Raw genomic sequence first — 25178 nt, 5'->3', positions numbered from 1 at the left:
ATATATTGGGCTAGAAGGATGAAGATGATGCCCCAAGATTATGAAGAGTTTTTGGTGACTGTTCAGGCAGAAAACTGTCTCTGTCACTTTTTTCACTTCGGAGGCTGCTAATCTGCACTTCCTGTTTACTCAAGTAATTAATTTTATTCCTTCTCAAGTCTCTGATGGGGTTGAAGACCAGATAATTTCATTTTACGATTAAGCTTAGTTGTTTAGGGCTTAAGATGTTTCTAGGACTAGATAGATATTTTAAGTTGATAAAGATGAGATATGATAGATATTGATTTACATTCAGAATTTTAGACTCACCAAGATAGTAAAGACGTTTTCTTCAAGGTTGCCAAATACAAATAGCCAAAACATTATGAATGTAATGTTAATATAATTCCTGATTTTTTGTGATTCTTCTTGATATATGTAGTTTATTGTATATATGTGTAATAATATAAATGTATATGTACAAAAATTTAAAAAAGAGTCCCACAAGAACACTTTGCTGGTTCTTAACACAGATGTTTTTTGGCCCAAGGCTGTTACAGATGAGGCCTTTGAAAGACTGTTAATGGTCAGGTGTGGTAGTGCATGCCTTTAATCCCAGTACTCAAGGGGCAGAGACAGGTGGATCTCTATGAATTGGAGGCCAGCCTCATCTAAATAGGCCAGCCAAAACAAACAAACAAAAACAACAGACCATTAATGCAAACCCCTGTCTTACAGATGCAGAAGTAGAAGTTTTCAGAAGAAGTAAAGGTCAGGAATGGGTTGACAGCTAGTTAGGATGTGAACTGAGATCCACCACAGTTTTGCATCTTCTATTATGATCATCAGTATTGACATCATATATATGTATATATATATATATATATATATATATATATATATATATATATATATATATATATATATATATACACACCCTACCCCATCTCTCTCTGAGACACGTGAATTTGGTTTGTGGGAAACACAGGAGAGACTCTAATTCACTTCCAATAGTTTTAGTGGCTCCTGCAGTGGGAACTCTTAACGTGTATCAGCATCCTCGGAAGATCCTGCTAGAACTTCCTTTTCTCCTTCCCAGATTTTCAGTTCCACTAGCAAAAGGTATGAGGTCCCAGTACCTCTGAACATCCCTCCTTCGCCTCTTGGCTCTTCCGAGAACTGCCTGTATAATGTCACGGTGAAGACCAACCCGTTTGGACTCCAAATTAGACGTAAAAGCTCCAGGGCTGTGATGTAAGCTATATTTATTTGTTCCCAATCAAAGTGACTATAGATCTAAATGTAATAATTCTAATTACTGCAAGTGAACCACTAATCTCTGGTACAATACATAATCATGAGCATGTTTGTTGATGTGAAGAGCAATTTCTCCTGATTCTCTAGGGAATTTGTTTTTCTATCAGTCATTAACTCAGAAAAAAATTTTTTTAAACCCTACGTGTTATTTGATTTCAGAAAAAGAAAATACGTTGTTTCTTGTAACTGCTAATGAGAACAGAAAATTACCTAGTAAGAACAATAGATTTAATAGGTCATGAGTCTTTTCTTGATTAAGCTACATTAAAAAAAAAAACAAATGAGAAGTCAAGAGAGAGGGACAGAGGTTCGTAGGGAGAGAGAAATGGCTTCTTAAAGTCTTTGCTTCTGTTCTCATCACTGACAAAGCCTTTCCATGGTATTACATATGCAAGGATTGTCAGTCATCAGTCACGCCATCTCTCTGCTCTTGCCTTACTGCTGAGGGTCTGGATTTTGCCTCAGGAGAGGAAGTTCCCTGCCCCATTAGAGACCGTGACCTTTACGGGCATGTGTGATTTCTCTGTGTGTGACTTTTGTTGATTTGAGTATCAAACTTCCTCTGTTTCTGTGTTCGGGAAATTTCTTGCAATCTAAAAACGTTTGTTCTAAGAGTTTCAAGTGTTTCTAGTGCACGTAGGCCTCACCCACAGGTTTTCCTGAGCTGATGTGCCAGGCTTTATAAACTGGGGAGAAAAGGATGAGGGAGACGTGGTCTTGCCTCTCAGTGAGCTCATGACCCAGAAAAAAAAAAAACAAAAAAACAAAACCGGACTCTCAGTCTTGCCAACCGCAGAATACAAATGCAAATGTGGGCATCTAGAACTTAATATGGACGCAGCTATGACCTGGGTCATCTCACAGCATTTGAAGCTGAATCCAGATGTTCAATAGTTGGAGGCTTCCGTGTGAATTAGGTACCCAGATGTGTACTGTGTTTTCTCGGGCCCCGTGACCTCTAGCCCTGTGACGGAAGTTTGCTTTTGCATTGCAGTTGGGATTCTCAGCTCCCTGGCTTCAACTTCAACGAGATGTTCCTTTCCATTTCAACTCGGCTTCCCTCTCCGTACATCTATGGCCTCGGCGAGTCAGAGCACACATCTTTCAGAAGGAACATGAGTTGGAACACGTGGGGAATGTTTTCTCGGGATGAGCCACCATCTGTAAGGACATGAATAAAATTAGCAACCAGTTCTCTTTATCTCAATTTATTCAAACTCATATGCACATTTGTAACTGATTCTATATTCATCAGCTTCTCCTTGTACTGATGCACTACGCTTTCAGTGCAAGGGGGTACGTGACGTCATATTCTTTGCTTGCAAAACATTTAACTTCTCTACTTCTGCTGAACACGAGTTTTATTTATTTTGTAAAATATTACATTACGTGCTCAACTAAAAATTTACCGAGATACTCAGGGATATTAAAACAATGATAGCATAATATAATCAATGCTAAGATAAATTTATATAATAGTAAAAGGGGCACAGGGTATAGAGGGCACACATTTTTGCTTGGGGTTGGAGACAAGGTCAAACAAGACTTTTTGAATGATATGACTGGTGGGTGCAATCAATATGGGTTCACTATTTGCTTTGTGATATGGATGAAATTTATTGGGGTTTCTATTTGTAATTACCCTGTAGTTCTTTCTTACAGGACCAGAAGAATTCCTATGGTGTTCACCCTTATTATATGGCATTGGAAGATGATAGCAATGCCCATGGAGTGCTCCTGCTGAACAGCAATGCCATGGGTAAGACGGAGATGCACACTCACACGCCACCCTAGACAACTGTGACCACCCCTTCGGAGTCGAGGATGTTAATAGAAACAAGGATATTCAAGGGCAAGAAAAATACTGTTTTTCGTTTATCCATTAATTATTCAAGGTATATTAAATACTCCAGAACACATAGTAAAATGTAAAATTTTGCCTATCCATAGCCCCTTGCTTTCTGTGGGACTTCTGCTTTTTTTTTTTTTTTTGCCCCCTCAGGGTGACATGAGTTGTTTGAGATTGTGTATCTTTTTTGATAAGGAAGTATTTAACCCTGATTGTTATCCCCTCACTTGTATCTTCCCATTCCCACTCTCCATGGCTCTTCTACTCTCTCCCCTCCTGCTATGGAACCAATCTCGGGCCCATTGCCTAAGAGAGCACCTTCCAGAGGAGGTGGATATAAAGGCACAAGGGTGAAAATGGCAAATTTCAGGATAGATCGATTATCTGAGTGACTTATAACTCTTTACCAATTTGGCGTTTTCTAATCGTTACAGATGTGTCACTCCAGCCCACCCCTGCCCTGACATACCGCACCACAGGAGGGATTCTGGACTTCTATATGGTTCTGGGGCCGACTCCTGAACTCGTAACTCAGCAATACACCCAGGTCGGAAACCGGTCTATTCACTGATAAGCTATCATGTGTTTGTTGCCTATTGATTTCATGTCCTTAGCACTGAGATAAGAGTCTTTTGCTTATTTCACTCATGGGTACTCCCATGAGAGGGTTGCTATTCTTCCTGCAACCTAAGATAGTTGTTGGAGGAGGAGCCTTTCCTTTTTCTATTGGACAGTGGTTTTGTAGACCTCATTCACACGTTCACTCAAGCTGACCCCGCAGACTTTGGTGTTATGAGGCACTGACGCCACAGTAATAGCCCATGCCTCTCTTGATCGCTTGCTCACTCAGTAGTCTATTGAAGAGTCTCTAATGAAGTTAGTATGGAGGCCTCAGGTTTCTGGAATACTGGCTAAGCAGTGTGAGGAAACCTCACATAGTTTCTGTGCTTCACCTCCCTGGTTGTTCTACGTTTGACTTCCTCATTTATCTTGAGTGAGAACACTTAGAACTCAGAATTTGACTGAATTTCTTTCTTGAGAAATCTAATAGAATCCATTTATTTCACTTGCAATATTTTAAACTAATGCAAACCTTTTTTTCTTTATTAATTTATTCTTGTTACATCTCAATGGTTATCCCATCCCTTGTATCCTCCCATTCTTCCCTCCCTCCCATTTTCCCCTTATTCCCCTCCCCTATGACTGTTCCTGAGGGGGATTACCTCCCCCTGTAGATGCTCATAGGGTATCAAGTCTCTTCTTGGTAACCTGCTGTCCTTCCTCTGAGTGCCACCAGGTCTCCCCCTCCAGGGGACCCTTTTAAAATAATGGTGGGGTGTGCCATGGTGATTGAGAGGATGAATCCAACACGTAAGGATGAAGTTGCAGTAATTCACATTTTATTTTTATTCCAGTTGATTGGTCGGCCAGCCATGATTCCATATTGGGCCTTAGGTTTCCAGCTGAGTCGCTATGGATATCAGAATGATGTTGAAATTGCTGAATTATATGCGGAAATGATGGCAGCCCAGATGCCCTATGTACGAACCTCTCCTTCTGCTTCTGTTCTTTAGATTAATTGTGAAATGAAAACCGATTCACATAAATTAAAGCTGTGGTTACTTTAGTAGAAGAAAAGTAGCTGTGGAGATAGTCTTATGTAGGATGCTTTACATTTTAAACATTTTGCATGCTACCCTTTTGCATGCTAAACCTTGATTTGTAAGGTTACTGGCAAAGAGTTATGTATGTACCCTTCAGCAGGCATTGGAATGGCTGCAGGACACTGGTACTCACTGCCTGGCATTGAAGATATTGTGCACTAGCTATGGATTATTCAGGCCATCACTCTGGAAACTCAGAAATGGATGTCTGGGAAAGATGAGAACATGAAAGGAAGAAGTCGCAGAGCTAGCCTTTGCCTTCTTTAAAGCACACACATGCATATCCTATAATCTAACTCCCTGGGTAAAACCTGAGAAACGTAGCTAGCTGATTTCAAGAAGCAGAACCACACACGTGGAGTGCTTTTCTCCTTACGTCGTCGTCAGTTTTCTAGTACTCTTTCTTGGCTTTTAGATCACCTGCTAAGATCTCGCAGGGAAATTAACAATTATAGAATAAGAATAAGGTGATCTTTCTACCGAAGGTAATTGACACATAGGTACAAGCTGCACTCTTCCCTTTTTATATACATGTGTGATATACTTGTTAAACAGAGATAAGAAAATACAAGAAAATTGCAAGATGAACAAATCCACAGAACTCACTCACCCACACCATCAGCACTATCAGTACACTGGCTCATTCTTCTCTTAGTTTTGGCTTCTCTACAAGTCTGTGTATCTCTAGATGCATTTGACCCAGAGCCGTAAGATGATACAGATGACTATCACATTACAGGTAAAATGAGGCAGCTTGCTTTCTTTCTTTATCTGAATATTAGCTACTCTACCTTTCGTTCTGTATCACCAGTATTAGCAAGTTTCAAGTGCGGACTCCTCCTTTGGGGCTGTGTGGAGGCAGCTATAAAACAACACACTTCTGTAGTGAATAAACTCAGTAAGAGCTACTGAAGAAACAGACAAGCAAACAGCCATATCTACATTCATTTTTTAAGGGGAGTTTCACTGCTTCTCCTTGGACATTTAAGTCAGCACTTTGATGGGCTCACCAGGTTTGAGATTTGAAGGGCTGGGAGGAAAGGGACTGAGGAAGGGAATGGAGAGATGGAACAGCAGTTAAAGGAACAGATGAAGAATGGCTGCAAATGAGCTGTGAGCAGGAATCAGAAAGCAACTTCAGCATGTGGAAGGGAAAAGTCTGTGCAGAGGAGTATGCTAGGAGATGGAATTTACAAGGAGGCCAGGATGGGTCAGCAAGCAGGGGTGGCGCCTGCAGAGCACTGGCTGCAGTACCCTGAGCATCTTGCCTGTTGCTTCCTGTAGGATGTCCAGCATGTAGACATCGATTACATGGACCGGAAGCTGGACTTCACCCTCAGCCCAAGCTTTCGAAATCTCAGTTCCTTGATTAACGAAATGAAGGCAAATGGCATGAGATTCGTTCTCATTCTGGTAGGTATTATGACCAACATTTTTATTATTTATTATTTTTAATTAATTATAATTTTTATTTATTTTTAATATATTTTATTAATTTATTCATATTACATCTCAATTGTTATCCCATCCCTTGTATCCTCCCATTCCTCTCTCCCTCCCATTTTCCCCCTACTCTCCTCCCCTATGACTGTGACTGAGGGGGACTTCCTCCCCCTTTATATGCTCATAGGGTAGCAAGTCTCTTCTTGGTAGCCTGCTGTCCTTCCTCTGAGTGCCACCAGGTCTCCCCCTCCAGGGGACTGACCAACATTTAAAAATTTTTAATTTATTATGTTTCTTTTTTAACATATATATATTTATATTACTACACATGAATAAAATAAACTACATACAGCAGGAATAACCATGAGACAATCAGGAATTATATACATTTTACTACATTCATAGTGATTCGGTTGTTTGTATTTGTCAAACTTGAAGAAAGCATCTTTCCTATCTTGTCAGGTCTAAATTTCTGAATGAAAATCAATATCTATCTTATCTCAACTCTATTTATTTAAAACATCTATCTTGATCTAAAAACATATTAACTCCTAACCAACTAAGACTAATTGTCAGACTGAACTTTCTGGTCTTCAACCCCATCAGAGACTTGAGAAGGAATAAAACTTAAATACCTGAAATGTATTTAAGTATTTAAGTAACCGAAAATGCAGGTTAGCAGCTTCCAAAAAAAAAATGATCGAGACAGTTTACTGCCTGAATAGTCAACACTCTCTATAATGTTCAAGGATCATCTTCAGCTTTCTGGCCCAATATCTCTGACAGAGATACTTGCGAGGCAAGAACTATTGAGGACTTGCTTACCCTGTCTTGGCAGAGTTTGGTTGTCGACACTGCCTGCATCTAAGCTTGCCCATTTTTAGGCAGAATTCTCTCTGTGCCAGAAATGAGGACATTTTCCCCAGTGGCTGGGTTACCACATTTGAAGCCAACTGCATAAAGGAGGTCCTTTGATGTTAATCATCTTCTTTGGGGTAGGCTGGGTGTTGCCAGGAGTTAACTTGTCTTGTTGTCACAGAACCTTTGGAAAAAAAAAACATCTTTAAATGCCATATTCTGTAGGTCCTGAGGCTTTTGAAGACCATATTTAAGTATTTTACCTTATGTGTCTATAGAATCATATCTACTTGTTAGAACTAGGATATACATTCTTGTTATAAAGTTAGACTAGTTTTTGACATGACCATGATTTGCATCAATATGCAAAATCCTATACCAATGAATTGAAAATAACCTTATTTGTGAGTAACAATTAAGGCCTTGAGTTGAGTAGATTCAATAATCTATCTTTTGTTCTCTCCTCCCTCAATATTTGTAGATCTTCTCTTTTTCAGCTCCTATCTCCTTACCTATGAAAGAAAGATAGAGGAAAAGAGACATCCCTGATTCCAATCTAGTTTTCTCTGTGTATAAAATGAATAATAATTTATAACCACCTCCTGATGAAAATAAGCATCTGTAGCCCAAGAGAGCAAGCAGAAACCTACCCAACTCCCCTTAGAGGAAATGAGATGTCTTTCTCTAAAGGTTTCTTCAGGATGGTTTAGGGCAAATAACACCTTTAAAGCCCCCCTCCCAAATTAGGGAAAATTGTTAAATAAGCCAGGGATAGCATTTGGGGTCCATTTTCTAAATGTTGAGAAATTCTAGGCTTAATAGGAGTCCTGTGTGGGACAGTCTGAAATGCTGGACCAATTGGGATCAGATGCTTTCTACACCGCTGTTCTGGAAGCTGTCCAGTTCTGATGGGTGACAGCAACTGAGGCTCCTGGGGCTGGAACCTGGAGGATGCAGGATTTCAGTGTGCAGTGTGCTGAGAGGAATGAATCCTGTCAGGTCTGATCCAGCATCAGTGTCCGGTTCTTTTGTTCTGAAAACATAATTTCTCACAAGCTTTATACAGTTCTAACATTATAATTGTATGAGGAGCAATTAATGCTGGTTCTCTGCTCATTGTATGAGCAGAAGTAAGACATCTGCACATCTTCCTTCATTCCATTCTAAGAATGGCCTCTAATAATAAGTCACAGAGAATCTGTGACCAACATGTAGCCCTGTCTACGCATAGACATTCGTATCTCAGCCAGTCTCGGAGCTGTTCCCATTTAGCGGGATTAGCAATATAAGTTTCCAGCTTGTTCTGATTTTGGTCCCTGTCTTTGTGGTTCCAAAATAGTACTGCTGGGAGAAAATGAATGATGCTACAGGAAACCCACTTGTACATTTTGGAAGTATTCTGTGACCCCTTAAATATATATTTTTAAAAATTTTAAGCAAATAAATAAAAAAGTTAAGTAAAAATGCCTTAAAGAGATAAAATGTTGTTTTATTTTTTTATAGCTTAGTGTCTTTGGATTACCGTTTACTAGTTTTTTTTTTTTTCTGAAGTGAGAATTGTGGAAAGAAACACTGAATGCAACAAATAGAACGTCACATTGGGTCTGGCTTACCTCAAAGGTCCAGCTGTGTCTCAGTCTCATCCCTTTTCAGGGAGCCCTGGGTGGTTTGGCATGTTTGTTGGTGTCCTTGTTCAGTTTATGTTTGGGTGGTCATGTTGGTGAGATTTTTATGAGTATAGCTTCTGATGTACTAGGCAACACGATCTCACGGTAAAGTTCCTGATCCTCTAGTTCTTAAAATTTTTCCATCCACTCTTTTGCAATACTCCCTGAGCCTTGGCTGTGGGACTGGTTTGTAGATATATCCCCTGGGAGGGAGGAAAGGGAAGGGAGAAATGTTGTAATTAAAATGAAATCTCAAAAAACCCTGACCCCGCCCTTCCCCCCAAAACACACCCTATCATCTATCATCTTCAGAAATAATGAAGCTCTAGGACTTTACTTCTGTTTCACTGAACTCACAAACAGATCCGAAATGCCAGCTAACTTAGTCACCTGCACGTGAATGGTTTAGCTTAGTGCTTTTGTTCATTTGTTAATTCAAGTATTTATTGAATGTTGATGCTTGAAGTTGATTATTGTAGAGATGTAGGGAACGACGGATTAGTAAGTAAGACTGTTCTTAAGACAGCTTTTGTTCTAGTGGGGTGCGACAATCAAGAAATAAGTATGAAAACTACAATTTCAGAGAGTGATGCTTTGCATGGCAGTTATGAGCCAACATGACATAGAGATGAGCTGGGTCACTGTGAGATGCAGTTTGTGGGGATGGCCACTTCAGATGTAAGCTGGGTCACAGAATAGAGTGTTTTGCTTTCCCAGGGGTAATGCCGTATATGGTCCCTCCTCTTAAAGGTAATGTCTTTCCAATCTGGCTTACCCCTGGGAGTTGTTTTTCCAGTTATAACCAAACAAAATATATTTCTTGAATATAATATATATATTAACTATAGAATCTCCCCACACCTCTTCTTTTTTAATGGATTTATGTGTGATTAGAAAAAAAATCACTTATGCTATGTTGTATCTAAGTTTCTGGAAACCCTGTGTCCTATATAATTATATTAGTTATAGCTCTGGGTAGGTTGTTTCTATAGTAAAGAAAGTTTCACTTATTGATATAAATTTTTATTCTCTTTGAAAGAGATTGTTCTTAAGAATTATGTGTCTTCCTTTGGGTACCTGTAGTAATGTTGTTCACTGATTTTGGTTATATACTCAGTAAAGACATCTAATTATTTTAAAATATTTAATATTATGTCTTGAGCCACTAATTGTTTCTTCACTATATATTGTGGAATTTTCTTGGAGATGTTTCATTCAAAATATTTGTGATTTTAAAACTCTCACCACAGGACCCAGCCATTTCTGGAAATGAGACACACTATCTCACATTCACTCGAGGACAGGAAAACAATGTGTTCATCAAATGGCCTGACTCCAATGACATTGTCTGGGGCAAGGTAAGACTTGAGAAAGATACATGTAATCTTCATCTCACTATATGCTTCTATAAACTCTGTAAACATGTGCAGGATAATGAATACAACACAAAACAAGAAGGAATTAGATTCAAAGTTACAGGTCAAATTCTCTAAAATGTGTAATGCTGCCATTGCTTATAAATAATCTTATATTCACCCTATTCATATTTGACATGAATGTTTTTTAAGCAAACATTAATAATCCATCAGGGCTCGAAGCTCCATGTCTCTGCCACATAAATTCTAAACAAACCTTCACCCTTGACCTGTGATGCTTAATTAGACTTTTAAAGAAATCACTAACTATATATGTTATTACTCTGGATTCCTTTCTCTGGCCTCAGTGCTCATCTTATATGTGTGGTATAAATGGTGATGTAGGCAGACTCCAGGACCCCAGATGATAGCAGCTCTTAGATTCAAATTCCCTCTCCTATGTCTATTGTGCTTCTGTCTGTTGCCCTGGCATGTGCTCTCATCATTTTGAACACTGTCTTATTATCTAATCCATTGGATATTGTACTTCAAGACATGAGCAGTTACATCTGACCTCTTATAATGCTCTTCGTAACTGGTTTAGCTGTTATAGGAAATGTTTTGGTGTCATTGCCCTCAAAAAGTATCATATACTAATGCAGTAAGAATTCTGTGAGTTCTAAGAAAGCAAGCAGTATTTCTTATTGAAATCTCAGACTATATGGATTCTGAAACACTTCTAGGCATTTAGTAAGTGTTAATTAAGTGTTCTCCTGTGATTTTTAAGTGTATATAATTAATGTACTGCTAATTAGAAATAGGATTGGTAAAAGTAAAATATAGATGAGAGTTAAGTAATCATTTGGAATATTATTGTGCAGAAGATCCTCTTAAAACCAAGTTAATTACTCCAGTTCAAGTATGAAAATGTATGAAATAATTCAGGAACCCCTGGGCATTGTTATCTGGGTGAATTCCATATGTTCAGCTTTTACAGTTTAATTTATGACAAAGAGTGAGACATTTGTAGAGTTGTGTGTATGTGAAACATCTCATGGTTGCATGCAGTGACTTTTAAAGGTTTCTTTTCTTTTTTTTTTTTTTACTTTTGTCTAGGTTTGGCCAGAGTTGCCCAATGTTAATGTGGATGAGTCTCTCGACCATGAGACTCAAGTTAAGGTGAAGTTGAAAGGGGAACTTTGGAAATATCACCCTAACAGTCTGAACACTTGTTTTTCCTTTGAGTGGACGAGCAGCTTCCCCCTTCTTGTTAAGTAGCTCTAACTTGGGTCCTCTCACTTGTTGGTCAGTTTTAGCACAAGGAAATGCTCAAATGAAAAATCTGACAGGCAACCAAAATGGAAGGATATAGAAAGAAAATTACCATGAAACCTCTCATATATGCATCTAGTAGTTTGTGGTTCAAATATAATGTTGCTTGAAAATAATGCACCAGAATCTAGAACACTTTCCCAAGTAGGAAACTATCACAAGTAGATGTTTTTTGATGAATTCCTCAAGGACCAAAGGCAGCACCAACATGCTTGAAGGAAGAAAGTCCTTGGTTTCATGCCTTCTGCCCCATCAAACCTACATGCTTGGTCATCATGCAGCTCGTTTTCCCTGGGGTGTTTAGATACTGACTACTAGGTTTATATTGCCCATGGTTAATGTTGAATCGTAAAACAAGTCCTATACTTAAATGGGGTTTTTAGTGGGCTTTTTTTCCCCTCTACCTCCATCTTTGTGTCCATTTTAAACTCTGCAGCAACAGCAGCAGAAAAACGAAGGTTTGCCCATTTCCTATTTCGCCTTTAGTATTCCCATTTCTAGATCAGAGGAGACCTTCCCATAAAAGTAGGTGTTGCTCTTCCAGCTGTACAGGGCCTATGTTGCTTTTCCTGACTTCCTGCGTAACAGCACAGCTGCATGGTGGAAGAAAGAGATAGAAGAGCTGCATGCAAATCCTCGGGAGCCAGAGAAGAGCTTGAAGTTTGATGGGCTGTGGATAGTAAGAGCATCTTTAATTCTTTGAACACATGAGTGGTCAGACCTCAGGGAGACAGTTTGTAAACTAGGGGAGTGGGCAGCTAGGACTGGATAAATGAAAGAAAAGTAATTTAGTTCCTAAGACTAGCAATAGCAGAGCCAAAAGACATTCACCATTGGACTAATACAAACTACCCTGAGGGAATGTCTTAACAATCTTGTTCTTATGTGTGTCACACAGGTTTTCAGAGCTGGGATTCTTGGGATGTCTCTGGGAGACATCTATACCATTTGTGTATTTCTAGGGGTGGGAAGCACATTCATTAGTTTCATTCTTTGCACCCCCACATCTAGTCCCCTGAAACCCTAAGCAAGTTCTAGGCCAGCTCTGAATAGCTGCTAGACCCTGGGTCAAAGTAGAAGAAGCTCACAGTTCGCACAGAGACAAATTTGAGTCCTGTGGCTGCTTTGTGGACTCACTGGATATTGAATCTTCATGATATACAAGCATACTGGAAACTTGAGGAAAAACACAAATTAATTCAAACAAATAAGACGGTGAAGAGTTGTCAGGTAGCTTTTGAAAACTATGAGATGTTTGCTCTAACACAGTGGTTCTCAACCTTCGTAATGGGCGAGCCTTTCATATAGTTCCTGTTGTGGTGACCCTCGTCCATAAAAATAGCATTATAGCTACTTAATGAGTATAATTTTGTTGCTGTTATGAATTATAATGTAAATATCTATGTTTTCCAAAAGTCTTAAAAGACCCCTGTAAAAGGATCATTTGTGTGTTGAGAACTACTACTCTAACAGAAAGAAAACTATTTTTAGGTAACCCAAAAACAATGGATAGCAGGTTCCCAGTGCTTGGTGTTGCCTGTGTTTTTATTTGAGATAGACTAATTTTATTTTTGCTCCAGTGGAAGACAATGAATGTTCCCTCCGGGCCTTCACTCCTTACGATTGGGTTATACATTCCACAATGTGCAGTCTCATCTCCAGCCTTGCTTCTGAGTCATTACAACCGCTCAGTGTATTATTCAGCCTATGCCAGTAACAGACTCATAGCCATGCTAGCGCCATAAGAAAAGGTACAGGAAGAATTATAATGACCACTGACTATAGAAACAAAGTAAATAATCTATGACTCAAAACATAAAAACAGGCTTGTTGAGTAGGGGCTAGATTAAGATATTTCATTAGGTTCTGGGTCCTGTTATCTCAATGTTTTTGCTATGATGATGTAACCTCCACAAATTTGAGAAGGGAAACTGGAAAGGTTACTTCTCCTCTGAGCTCATGTGGCCTTTTAGATTCCGTTTTGATCTATGTCAGTGTTAAAGAGAGGAGTAGGTTGTGTAAACAAAAAATTAGTCATTTCTTTGAGGTCATAGTTCTATGTAGAGAGGACATGTGGCCCTGGATGTGACAGAATCCTTTCTTTGCTTGCTTACTTCAGGATATGAATGAGCCTTCAAACTTTGTGGATGGAGCTGTCTCGGGCTGCCGCAATGAACTTCTCAATAAGCCACCCTACATGCCACGTATGACTTCTTTCCTACTCAAGACTCTTTTTCCTCTTATTTTCACATGAAGCCAACATTTTTGGAGGGGAGGGGTAAACACACTCTTGACATGACATAAAATCCACAAATACAATAGAATATATGTGAATTAGTAGATTTATTAAGTACATAAGTAAGAACAGAAATAATGACAGGATGTGTTATAAAAGAAATTAAGCAATACACTTGATTGTATGGGTGACTACAAATTCATTGCCAAAGTTTTAAACACACCCCCAACATACAGGTCTTTCTGATTAAAGAATAAAAAGCTAGTTCCTCAACTCTCTACCCATGTTCAAATACCTCATGAAAGATACTCCTTGATGTTAGCAGAAAATGCAGTAAGAGGCTGTGGTCAAAGCCATCTCAGAATATTGAGTCCTCTTAGCACAAAGAAGCCCAAGAAATGAAGTTCCTAAAAGCATTCTATCAGCAACTGGAATACAGGTTTCTTAATGTCTAGATTATTGGTTACATCTTTGTCCATCTGTCCATCAGTCCATGCATCCATCCACCACGCACTTCCTCTATCTTCCCTTAATTTAATATTTGTCAGTCAAATGCAGACAAGCCAGAAAGATTTAGAAACACCAACACGGAAGTAAGCTGAACAAGATCTATTTATTCCCTTGAGAACACTACCATCTAGTGGAAGGAACAGTCCTAACATCAAAGTTTGTCTTGGTGCGATGTGAGCTGGCACATTAAGTTAAAGTTGGAGCAAAAGAGGATACTTTATCCAGCTCCCATGCTCTTCTTAGCCTTAATTAATTATAAAATCACAGGATATTGTCTTTTTACATAACAAAAATCTCAAATAATTATATGAATTATGACAGGCATGCCAGCATATAAATCAAGATATGTGGGAAATAACTCATTATTTCCCCCTCAGATGTGGAAGGCAGGAATATTGGCCTCAACAGCAAGACGCTGTGCATGGAGAGCGAGCAGATCCTTCCAGATGGCTCCCGAGTGCGGCACTATGATGTGCACAGTCTGTACGGGTGGTCCCAGACCAGACCCACTTATGAGTGAGTATATTTTTGATACTGTTAGCAAAGATAAAGGCTGGTACAGGGAGTTAAGATATATTTTCACTGTAAGCATAGTTTATAATCTTGTTTGTGAGATTCCTAAATATTTCTGGCTCACATATGGGAAAGCAATGAAGTTCTATTCAGGGTCCTATATGCTTAGGTCTTAAGCATGACCCAGTGTTATCTTAATTTTTATTTAAAATACCTCTAAATAAAAACAATATTGTCTCTATATAGGCCACTGCCATAGCAAATTTTTTAACTGAACTGGAAATCTTGACTTTCATCCAAGGGAGATTCCTTTCACTGTCTCTGTAATTTCCCCATCTTTCTGTCCTGCCTGGTAATATGGCAGATTATACATTTCATGCTTTCTTCTAGCTCTTTGAACATATTTACAACATCTTACTTAAACTCCTTCTCTACCAAGTCCTTTTAGCAACATTTCCATTGTCTACTTTTTATTCTTATGTATATTACATTTTCTTAAATTTCATTTATGAGTGTTTTTTGTTGTTGTTATCGTTGAAAATTGAACATTTCCAATAAAAAAAAATTATAGTTCTTCCACTGTCCATAGGCTTGGCTATTGTTTTGATTCTTATTTGATCAGCAACTTTTCTGGATTCTGCCTTCCCTTCCCTTCCCTTCCCTTCCCTTCCCTTCCCTTCCCTTCCCTTCCCTTCCCTTCCCTTCCCTCCCCTTCCCTTCCCTCCCCTCCCCTCCCCTCCCCTTCCCTTCCCTCCCCTCCCCTCCCCTCCCCTTCCCTTCCCTCCCCTCCCCTCCCCTCCCCTTCCCTCCCCTCCCCTTCCCTTCCCTTCCCTTCCCTCCCCTCCCCTCCCCTCCCCTTCCCTCCCCTCCCCTCCCCTCCCCTCCCCTTCCCTCCCCTCCCCTTCCCTTCCCTTCCCTTCCCTCTCCTTCCCTTTCTTTGGAGACATCTAGACATCTACAGGATAATATAATCAATCCAGTGCTCAACCAATCACTGGTCAGAGGATTTCTCAAATAAACTCTCATTAAGCAAAGGTGATGAAAAGAGGAAAATATATTCAAAGATACTACAATAGAAGAGAGACCAAACTCTAGTCGGAACATCGAAAACAAACATCTAAGAGTTTTTGAGTCCTGGGGTGGGGGAAATGTCAGCCACCTGTTTTTGCTAATTGTCATAAATTAAAGGAAAATGTACTTTCTCTGGTCTTTGAGAGAGGAGCTGGTTTTCCCTGCTTGAACCAAGGTAGCCCGGTTGAAGGCTGCCTTGCATTCCTCTTTAGAGCCTGAGTGGGTGGAGCTTCTACCTCCCCTAGTGATTGCATTTCAAAGGAATACTCTTTGGGCTTTGAGGGAGACATTCTTCATTCTAAATCCCATACAATTAGCTAAAAATATTTACATTTCAAAGGGGAGGAGAAAGTTTCCTAACGTCAGCTTTTTGAAAAGAAAACACTCTAAGAAAAGTCAGTTCAAAGGATGGGAGATGACTGCCCTAAGCCTACTCCAGCCACATTGAATGCCTGCCCTCTTTACTGTTTGCCAAGGTGAAGAAAACACAAATTTAGGAGACTAAAGGACAACTTTACATTTCACTCTCACTTTTGTTTTCCTTCCAGCACAGTTACAGGACCTTGTTTCCTGGCTCTTCTTTGGGAATGTATTGGAACTCAGGCAACACAGTGTTTAAGATACGCAGGAATGTGCATTCTTTTTACAAAGTTTTCTATGGTTCTAGTCCTTCAGGAATTACTTTTAAAATGTGAGCCAAATGTTTTACCCCAAGTGAAATCACAGTGTTAGTACCTATGATGTTGCCAACAACAGTGCTGGAGTTTAGGCAACTAATTCTTTAGAGGTGGAAAAATTTTCTCATTCCCTGTCTGAGATCTGAATCAAAACACAGGGTCATGGTCCCATCAGAATAGACATTGAGGACTAAAGTTAGAATACACTATTTAAGATGTTTTTGGGGAAAATACTTCTTAACAAAACTGGGAGTTCAGATTTCTTAGTTTCCCATGGAGCTTTATGAGAGCCAAAGATGTGTTGTGTGTAAGAAATTCATAAAACGAAAATGCTTCCAACCTCTGAGCCCCTTGCCCAAAGACAGATCTTCCCTGGTGTTCTTAGAACAAGTAACATGGTCTCTCTTGAGCAAATTTGGTTGACCCAACTGCACTGGATGTGTTTTATCTCACGTAAGGGGAAGGCAGGGAGGCAGGAAGTACCTCATCAGGATGAAGTACCCTACTGGATGAAAGCGGGAAGTAGATACCTTGAGGGGTTGCCTTTATGAGCACTTGGCCAAAGTCCATCAACCTGGCCAGTATTTAATTAAAGCTTGCTCTAGAAGTGGCTCAAAATTATAGCTTTGGGCTTTGGTTTTAGATTGGTGGGTCACAGTCATAATGCCACTTCCTAGTTAGCCAGCACCACAGAACGCCCTGGGTTCTCATTACTATTAAAGGACCATATGAACCCACAAATGCTTGAAGTACTGCAGCACTTAGCCCGTCTCTTGTTTTCACCATTTCATTAGCACTTGATCTTGAACTGCTCTTGCTGACTTTGACCTACATCCTCCTCAAACTGTCAAATCCCTTAGATATGCATATATATGGATATTTGAATATAAACTTAAATTAATTTACGTGTATGTGGTGTGTGTATGTATGAGAGAGGGAGAGAGGGGGGGGAGAGGGAGAGGGAGAGGCGAGAGAGAGTAGGCATGAATGTACCATGCTGTGCCAGTGGACTTTATTCCTTTGTGTGTGTGTGTGTGTGAAAACATCTTCTTTTGTCAGCCTCTGAGTGCATTTGTTAACCAGAAAGCTTTCAGTAAGTGAGCACTTGTCTGTGCCCACTGATCTCTTTAGCAAACATTTGTATTGAAAACACACTCAGATACTTCTTTTGTTCCATTGTTTTTGTTTTTTTTCTTTGACACAATTTTTTCCTGTCTATGGGTACATACATAAAAACCATGTTTATATAACTGTTTAAAGGCATTTTATGTATTTTTCCTGCGTGTGTAAAACATACCTTGCTTTTCAAAGCATAGCAGTGCCCTGTGTTCCCTGCTGCTGCCTCCTGGTGCGGCATCTGGAGTGCACATTCTTCTGAGGGCTGGTGCAGGCACTGTCAGCATCCAGGCGGGAGCTGATGGAACATCAGTTCTGCTTTTCTCAGGAATAGCTAGTGCACTCAGAGCGAGGTCTGTGCACAGGCTCCCTATCTCACTGGGGGTGTGGAAAAGTGTTTTTCACTATGTGTTACAATTAGCTCTTTTTGATGAGATTGCAGGAACCAGATGGCAGCAGACTTGGGAGTTCCATAGCTGGTAGTGAATATTTCCCTTAGGCTAAGGGCAGAGTATTCATCAAACACCTGTGCCTGGTACAGTCAGAGACTCATCTCCACAGATGAGCACTTAGCTCGCTGCTAAAGGGTGACAGAAGCCAAGCCCAGGGGTCCAGCAGTGAATTCTTCAAGGAGGAGAGGATCCCTTCCTTCCCCAGAATAAATGATGAGTCTCAGACAGTTTTGGTGAAACAGATGATGGCAGTACATTTATTTAGTGTGAAACAGGGACTTATAAACCTTGGGCAGTGGGAGGAGTTTTGAGGGTGAACATGTTTGTTTCACAAGGGTTAGGGGTGCCAGGGATAATTCATTTACATGCAGAGGCACAGTCTGGGGGGTGGACAGTATTTAATTATCCTATGGACAATGGGGAACACTCCAGATATGGTTAGAGATATGGAAATGGGTCATTGGTTGACAGCCAAAACACCAAAACATCTCATTAGTGTGCAGGGTATTTCCAGGAATCCCTGGTGCACACTGAATAGGTTTCCTATCAGGAAAGGATTGTACCTGCAGTCTCCCGAAAAGCTATGTGACAGTCCTTTAGAAGATCTTGGGTTTCCCCAGATTAGGGGGAGAGGAGGGAACCCAGCTGAGGAAGGAAGTCTGTCATCTCAGCACCAAGCTCAGGAGCTATCCGGTAATGCCAGACTTCGACCTTCCCAGCAGGGTCCAATGTAGCAGAAAATGTTAATAATATATGTATACTACCATTCATATCCCAAGCCTATCTACATATTCCTTAAATTATTCTTCATAACTTCCGGTGCTGGGCTTCCTAATAGTAATAAGAACTTAAAAACACCTCCCTCATGGGGACCATGCAATGGTAGATTTGGAATTGATTGATGTGTTCCTGGAGTAGAGGATTTGGTCTATAAATACTTGTGTTTCCACTCACTCCACCGAATCTTCTGACCTCTCCCTATAACCAGTGAATTGGGCCTTTTAAGAATGAGATGCTAACGTGTAGCTCTTGCACTGTGCTGTGGGCTTGGTTGTGACTCACATCATCACTTCTAGATTCTTTCCAGGAAGAAGTTCTCTGACTCTCAGGGCAACTTTAGCTCTACTGCTTTGTGCCCAGAGCTTCAGCCACCACTCTGTAGTGAAATTCTGTGGCTGTCATCGTCAAATCTACCTCTTTATGTCCCCAACCAGAGCCGTGCAGGAGGTGACAGGAGAGAGGGGGATCGTCATCACGCGCTCCACATTCCCCTCCTCTGGACGCTGGGGAGGACACTGGCTGGGAGACAACACAGCGGCCTGGGACCAGCTGGGGAAGTCCATCATCGGTGTGTGGGCTGTGCCCAGGGGCCTTCCCTCCTAGTGAGAGTGGAACTATAGTGTGCACTATTTGGCTATACCTTGTGTATTTAGATTGGTGGTAAAGTCGAGAAAAGTTGAATGCTCTGTCAGTGTGTGCTCATCAGGAATGGCCCTGGGCTGTTAATGAAATAGATAGTCAGGTTGAACTTCCTCTCTCCCACTCAAAGGTTGTCTTCGTTTAATATGGCTGTTTTGTTTCATTGCAGGCATGATGGAGTTCAGCCTCTTTGGAATATCTTATGTAAGTCACGTTGGGCTGTTGTACCTTATCCAGAGTTATTATCTGTGTCTGTCTTGAAAGAATACCCAGTTGATAACCGGATTTTGCTGCCTCTCAGACAGGGGCAGACATTTGTGGGTTCTTTGGAGATGCTGAGTATGAGATGTGTATCCGCTGGATGCAGCTGGGAGCATTTTATCCTTTCTCCAGGAACCACAACACGGCTGGGACGAAGGTGAGGCAGCCATTGTTCGTGCCACAAATATTATTATAGAAAGGTCAAATCACAGCAAGTGTAATTCAAAACTACAATTCAGAATTCAAAATTACAAGTGTGTTATTCTTATTTCCTGTCAACTAATGAAGACCACCAAGTCATCCATGTTTTGGAATATTCACAAAGTTCAGAACCCCAAGGTTATAAATATCTTTTTTAAAAAAGATTTATTTCTCTATTGTGTACACAGTGTTCTGCCTGCCCGCCAGAAGAGGGCACCAGATCTCATTATAGATGGTTGTGAGCCACCATGTGGTTGCTGGGAATTGAACTCAGCACCTCTGGATGAGCAAACAGTGCTCTTAACCTCTGAGCCATCTCTTCAGCCCCAAATAACTCTTAATAGTACACTTTTCCTCAGTTCTTGGAAGCATTATTGGCAGGAAAAGACATTTTCTAGCTCCTACACTGAACTACCATATAACACATTTCCTTGCTTGAAAGAATATTGTGTTGGTATTTTACTCAAACCATCTGTGATAAATCACTACTACACAGGGGCCTATTGCTAAGACCTTACAAACGCACAAAGCCACAGCTAGATTATGAAGGGGCCTGAGAATCAGTGATAAAGAGGAGTAGCATCCACACTGGTTTTATAGGTGACAGAGGGAGCAAAAAAGAATAGGCTAGAAATGACTAGAGATGTGACACTTGGCTTACACATGGAGTAAGTGTCCAGCTATCCTCTTCTGAACCCCTTGGGATCAGTGATGAAGAGCTGACCTGCTGTTACATGCTCTCTCACCCTTTCAGAGACAAGATCCTGTGGCCTGGGATTCAGTCTTTGAGGAGTACTCAAGAAAAGTTTTGAGGACCAGATATTCCCTGCTGCCATATCTGTATACCCTGATGCACAAAGCCCATGCCGAAGGAAGCACTGTCGTCAGACCTCTTCTCCATGAGTGAGTGCTGCCTCCTTTCCCAAACAGTGGGTCGGGGCATGTTTGTAACTAACACTTTGGCATGGTTGTAAGCACAAGGATGAGTTTTCCATATTGGATTTTTTCAGGTTCACAGAAGACAGAACCACATGGGTCATAGACCACCAGTTCATGTTGGGTCCAGCCATCCTGATCAGCCCCGTTCTTCAAAATGTGAGTTTCTAATTTATAGACTAGCCCCTTACATTCACCTGATCCAAAGATGCTGAAAAATCGTTTAAATTAAAAATTATTGAGCTTTGTGGGTGCTTGTGTACAGATATTAGAAGATAACTTTTAGGAGTTGGTTCTTTTCTTCTGCTATGTGGCCTGCAGGGATCAAACTCAAGTTTTCCATGTTGCTGGCCGATGTCTCTACCTACTAAGAACATCTCCTGGCAAAACCCACATTAACCATTTTCCTGTCTTACCTACTCATTATTGTCAAACAAACTTTCAAACTTTCTGGAACATGAAAAGGAGATCTTTACCCGCAAGATATTTATTAATGAAAACACTTGAACACTGTTTTTCTTTTATTTTAGAATTCTGTGATCTAGTATTATTTTTTTATAATTTTTTTAAATTAAGGCATTATTTTTCGTATATTTGAAGAGGGCTTTTCAAAGCATACTCATTAAGATTTCTCAAATCTCTGAGAAAATAAAATTTCATCTTATTCTTAATTCTATAAAAAAAGTGTTTTAAAGATAAATATTACTTCCCAGTTGCGATTTTCATAGTAACATGCTGATTTTATATTTCAGAACACATATAAGGTCCGTGCTTATTTCCCCAGAGCCCGGTGGTATGACCATAGCACGGTAAGTTGGAAATCTTTTAGGAAGAACCAGATGGCTCTGTGCAGGCTAGAGCAGTGGCTAAAACTTTCTCCTAAATTTCCAGCAATAATTTCCAACCTTTCTGGCTCTAACCAAATCTATGTAAGTGGGGATCAGCATAACACCTGAGTATCTATATCTCCCACTGTCCATCCAATACCTTTTCTAGACATACACAGAAAACCTTAGGTTTTCAGAAGTTTAAGCAAAAATGAAAATCGACACCCCCCCCCTCATATTTACAGTACTTTTCTGGTCTTCCAACATGCTCAGTAATGGAAGAATTTTTAGTAAAATATGTAAGTCATTTAGTTGATTTACCTGTCAACATTTCTTATTTATATGCTTCCTTCTAGGGAATCGGCCAAGAATCATTAGGTGAATGGAGAGACCTTCCTGCTCCTCTGGACCACATTAACCTTCATGTCAGAGGAGGCTACATCCTGCCTTGGCAAGAGCCTGCAATGAACACTCACTACAGGTATGAGGAAGCCGTGTTTGATGATGAGCTGGCCCTTTACCAGGATGAGTGGATAAATACCACATTACACAGACACCAAATTGCTGAGGAGTTCCATCGGTTGAATTCTGTGGGCACCTCCTGATAGGATCTAGAAGGCCAGTTCATTAAGCCGGTCCTTGGGAGATTTTTTTTAACCTGTGCTCTTGTGTCAAGAGCACACTTCTTTTCTTCTGAGCAAAATTCTTTTGCAAATAGAAACCTGTTTTTCTTTCCACATTATTGAAAAGAGGAGTATTAATTAGCGAACACCTTTCCTTGCAGTGGCTGCACAGGAACATAGCCATCACTTCTGGGCTTACTGTGGTGAACTCAAACAAGAGATCTCAACACATACATACATACACACACACACACACACACACACACACACACACACACACACACACACACACACTCACTCACACACTCACACAAAACATGTCAAGAAGCATATTTTAAAAACCACAGAAGAGCAGTCTACTGTCAGCCTGTGATGAAAAGTATCATTTTATCTGAAACAGACACCTGAGGTGGCTTTTGCATAATAGATAGGATTTGTCTGTGTGAAATCAGGGAGAGATTTTCTGCAAGGGTTAAAGAAGTAAAGATAAAAGACTGGTTGGGTAGGTAAAATTAAAACAGTCCAGATAGCCCATGAAAGGCTGTGAATAGCATCCTAAGTAGTTTGGGCTTCATTTCCTGGTGCCTGAAGGCCGTTGAAGTTTTATTTTTTTCTGAGATTTTCTTTTTTTTTTTTTTAATTAATTTATTCTTGTTACATCTCAATGGTTATCCCATCCCTTGTATCCTCCCATTCTTCCCTCCCTCCCATTTTCCCCTTATTCCCCTCCCCTATGACTGTGCCTGAGGGGGACTTCCTCTCCCTTTATGTGCTCATATATAAGAAATTTATGTCACACCATATTGTTGTTCTAGTGCAGTGCTAGAAAGTGTGCATATGTGAATTTTCAAAGGCGAAGTTCACATCATTAAACTTTAAATGTTTTGTTGGTTTGTATCTTAAATTTTATCTTGCTCTATTTTTGTCATTTTTGTACATATTTAATATGTTGACTTTCGTTTCTGGATAAGGAATGTTTTCAGCAGATTTTTTTTTTTTTTTTTTACTTTTTCAACCCACGACCAAGTTAAAATGACTTCTTTATTTTGTAGTCGAAAAAATTTTATGGGGTTGACCGTTGCTTTGGATGATGCTGGGAAGGCTGAAGGTCAGATGTTTTGGGATGATGGACAAAGCATCGGTAAGTAGGAACACCTGGAGAGCAGGCATGACATTCAGAGCAACTGTGTTATAGTAGCTCAGCTTCTACCGGTGGGACCCAACAACCCATCTCTGTGTTGGCTGCTGCCAATAAGATAATGGTGTTCTCTGTGTTGACTGCTGCCAATAGGCCAATGGTGTTGGGGGAACTTCTGAATCTTTGCTTGCTCCTATATAGTCTACTGCAAGTTACTGTAGTGATTGGTTCCTCAGGCTTATAAGTTCATGATCCTGACATGATAGATTCAGGGTGATCTATCTTCACAGAACTCTCTCACTCTGATAAAACAGTGTGGATGCAAATGTCAGACTGACAATGAAGTCATTCATCCTCATGGGCCACAGCTCTACTCAGGTCTTTTTCTTCATAAGTTGGTACACTCGAGAGACTCTTGGTGACTCAGAATGTAAGAATTAAGGATTTCCAGGAGGATGCTTAATACTTGGTATGCTTTCTGTCTTCTAGCTGGGTTTTTACTTATCCTGTTGGAGTTAACTGGCACCCATCATTATCATCAGAGCACCCTCTTGCTCAGGCATTTCTCAAGAATACTGGCGTGCTGCTATTAGCCTGCTCTCACTGTTACTACTATTATCACAGACCAAAACATATGATCTTACAAATTGGCACACTTCATGAAATTGTAGCTTATTTTTCTACACACACACACACACACACACACACACACACGCACACACACATACACACAAACCATGGAGTCTGTTTCACATGGCTTGTTGTGTACATGATTTCAGGGCTGAAATGATATAATTTGTATTATATAATCAATTAGGGATGTCATCCCTAGGGGAATCTAATTTTTCCTATGTCCACAGGCATTTGTAGCATGTGCTTCTTCTCCTTCTTCTAGGGGTGAAACCTCACGAGATTTCTTTTCCTCTGCTAGCAAGTCTATTGGTGTTATTATTGTTTAAGCAGCATATTTTTTAGATATCATGAATGTAGCTTCTTTTCCTTTTTATAAGAAACGATTTCACAGCATGTTTTTTTTTTTTACCTTCTGGCTCCTACAATCTTTCTGCCATTGCTTCCACATGTTGCCTGAGTTGCATTATAGATGTATCTGCTGAGGTTGAGCTGCCATGATGCATTGGTCTTTGTATTATGACCATTTGTGTAGGGTTTTGTTGTGCTTGATGTTTTTCTTTTCTTTCTTTCTTTCTTTCTCTCCTCTGCCTCCTACTCCTCTTCCTTCTTCTTCTTTCTTTTCTTCTTCTTCTTCTTCTTCTTCTTCTTCTTCTTCTTCTTCTTCTTTCTTTTCTTCTTCTTCTTCTTCTTCTTCTTCTTCTTTCTTTTCTTCTTCTTCTTCTTCTTCTTCTTCTTCTTCTTCTTCTTTTCTCTCTCTCTCTCTCTCTCTCTCTCTCTCTCTCTCTCTCTCTTTCTCTCTCTCTCCCTTTGCTTTGTCTGTTTGCTGTAAAAAGAAGCTTCTTTGATGAGGGTTATGAGCTACATCTATCTGTTAATATAAGGATAGGTTTTAGAGTCCAATTAGGAATTACATTAGTCTAGTAAAGTTATTACAGTGGCTTCTCCTCTATGATGCATGAATTCATTAGCCCCTGGTCATTGTCTAGGTTTCTAGTACCAGGTATGATTTCCCTCCTAGTGAATGGACCTGAGGTCCAACTGGATGGGTCTTGGTTACCACGAAGATATGGTGCCACTACTATACATTTTGTGATAGCTTGC

The 25178-nt window shown here is 40.1% G+C and overlaps 2 protein-coding genes across 2 annotated transcripts in view; both read left to right on the top strand.

The window, feature by feature from the left end:
• The window catches only part of MGAM2 (maltase-glucoamylase 2 (putative)), a 55647-nt gene extending 45367 nt beyond the window's left edge, over nucleotides 1-10280 (top strand). Inside the window, exons 27-33 of the mRNA XM_084785812.1 lie at nucleotides 1079-1233; nucleotides 2291-2459; nucleotides 2959-3055; nucleotides 3580-3692; nucleotides 4561-4686; nucleotides 6094-6222; nucleotides 10028-10280. Of these exons, the coding sequence (XP_084641938.1) occupies nucleotides 1079-1233; nucleotides 2291-2459; nucleotides 2959-3055; nucleotides 3580-3692; nucleotides 4561-4686; nucleotides 6094-6222; nucleotides 10028-10270 (1032 nt within the window). The 3' untranslated portion in view covers nucleotides 10271-10280. The remainder of the gene's footprint in view (nucleotides 1-1078; nucleotides 1234-2290; nucleotides 2460-2958; nucleotides 3056-3579; nucleotides 3693-4560; nucleotides 4687-6093; nucleotides 6223-10027) is intronic.
• MGAM (maltase-glucoamylase) overlaps nucleotides 1-25178 on the top strand; it is a 203059-nt gene that overhangs the window by 166769 nt on the left and 11112 nt on the right. The window contains exons 84-91 of the mRNA XM_084785810.1: nucleotides 19254-19387; nucleotides 19628-19662; nucleotides 19760-19876; nucleotides 20675-20823; nucleotides 20931-21015; nucleotides 21609-21665; nucleotides 22040-22164; nucleotides 23359-23447. Coding sequence (XP_084641936.1) covers nucleotides 19254-19387; nucleotides 19628-19662; nucleotides 19760-19876; nucleotides 20675-20823; nucleotides 20931-21015; nucleotides 21609-21665; nucleotides 22040-22164; nucleotides 23359-23447 — 791 coding nt within the window. The remainder of the gene's footprint in view (nucleotides 1-19253; nucleotides 19388-19627; nucleotides 19663-19759; nucleotides 19877-20674; nucleotides 20824-20930; nucleotides 21016-21608; nucleotides 21666-22039; nucleotides 22165-23358; nucleotides 23448-25178) is intronic.

The sequence above is a fragment of the Acomys minous genome (genome assembly GCF_964271855.1).
Source record: "Acomys minous genome assembly, chromosome: 6".
Classification (NCBI taxonomy): domain Eukaryota; kingdom Metazoa; phylum Chordata; class Mammalia; order Rodentia; family Muridae; genus Acomys; species Acomys minous.
This window is presented reverse-complemented; position numbering and strand designations above follow the sequence as displayed.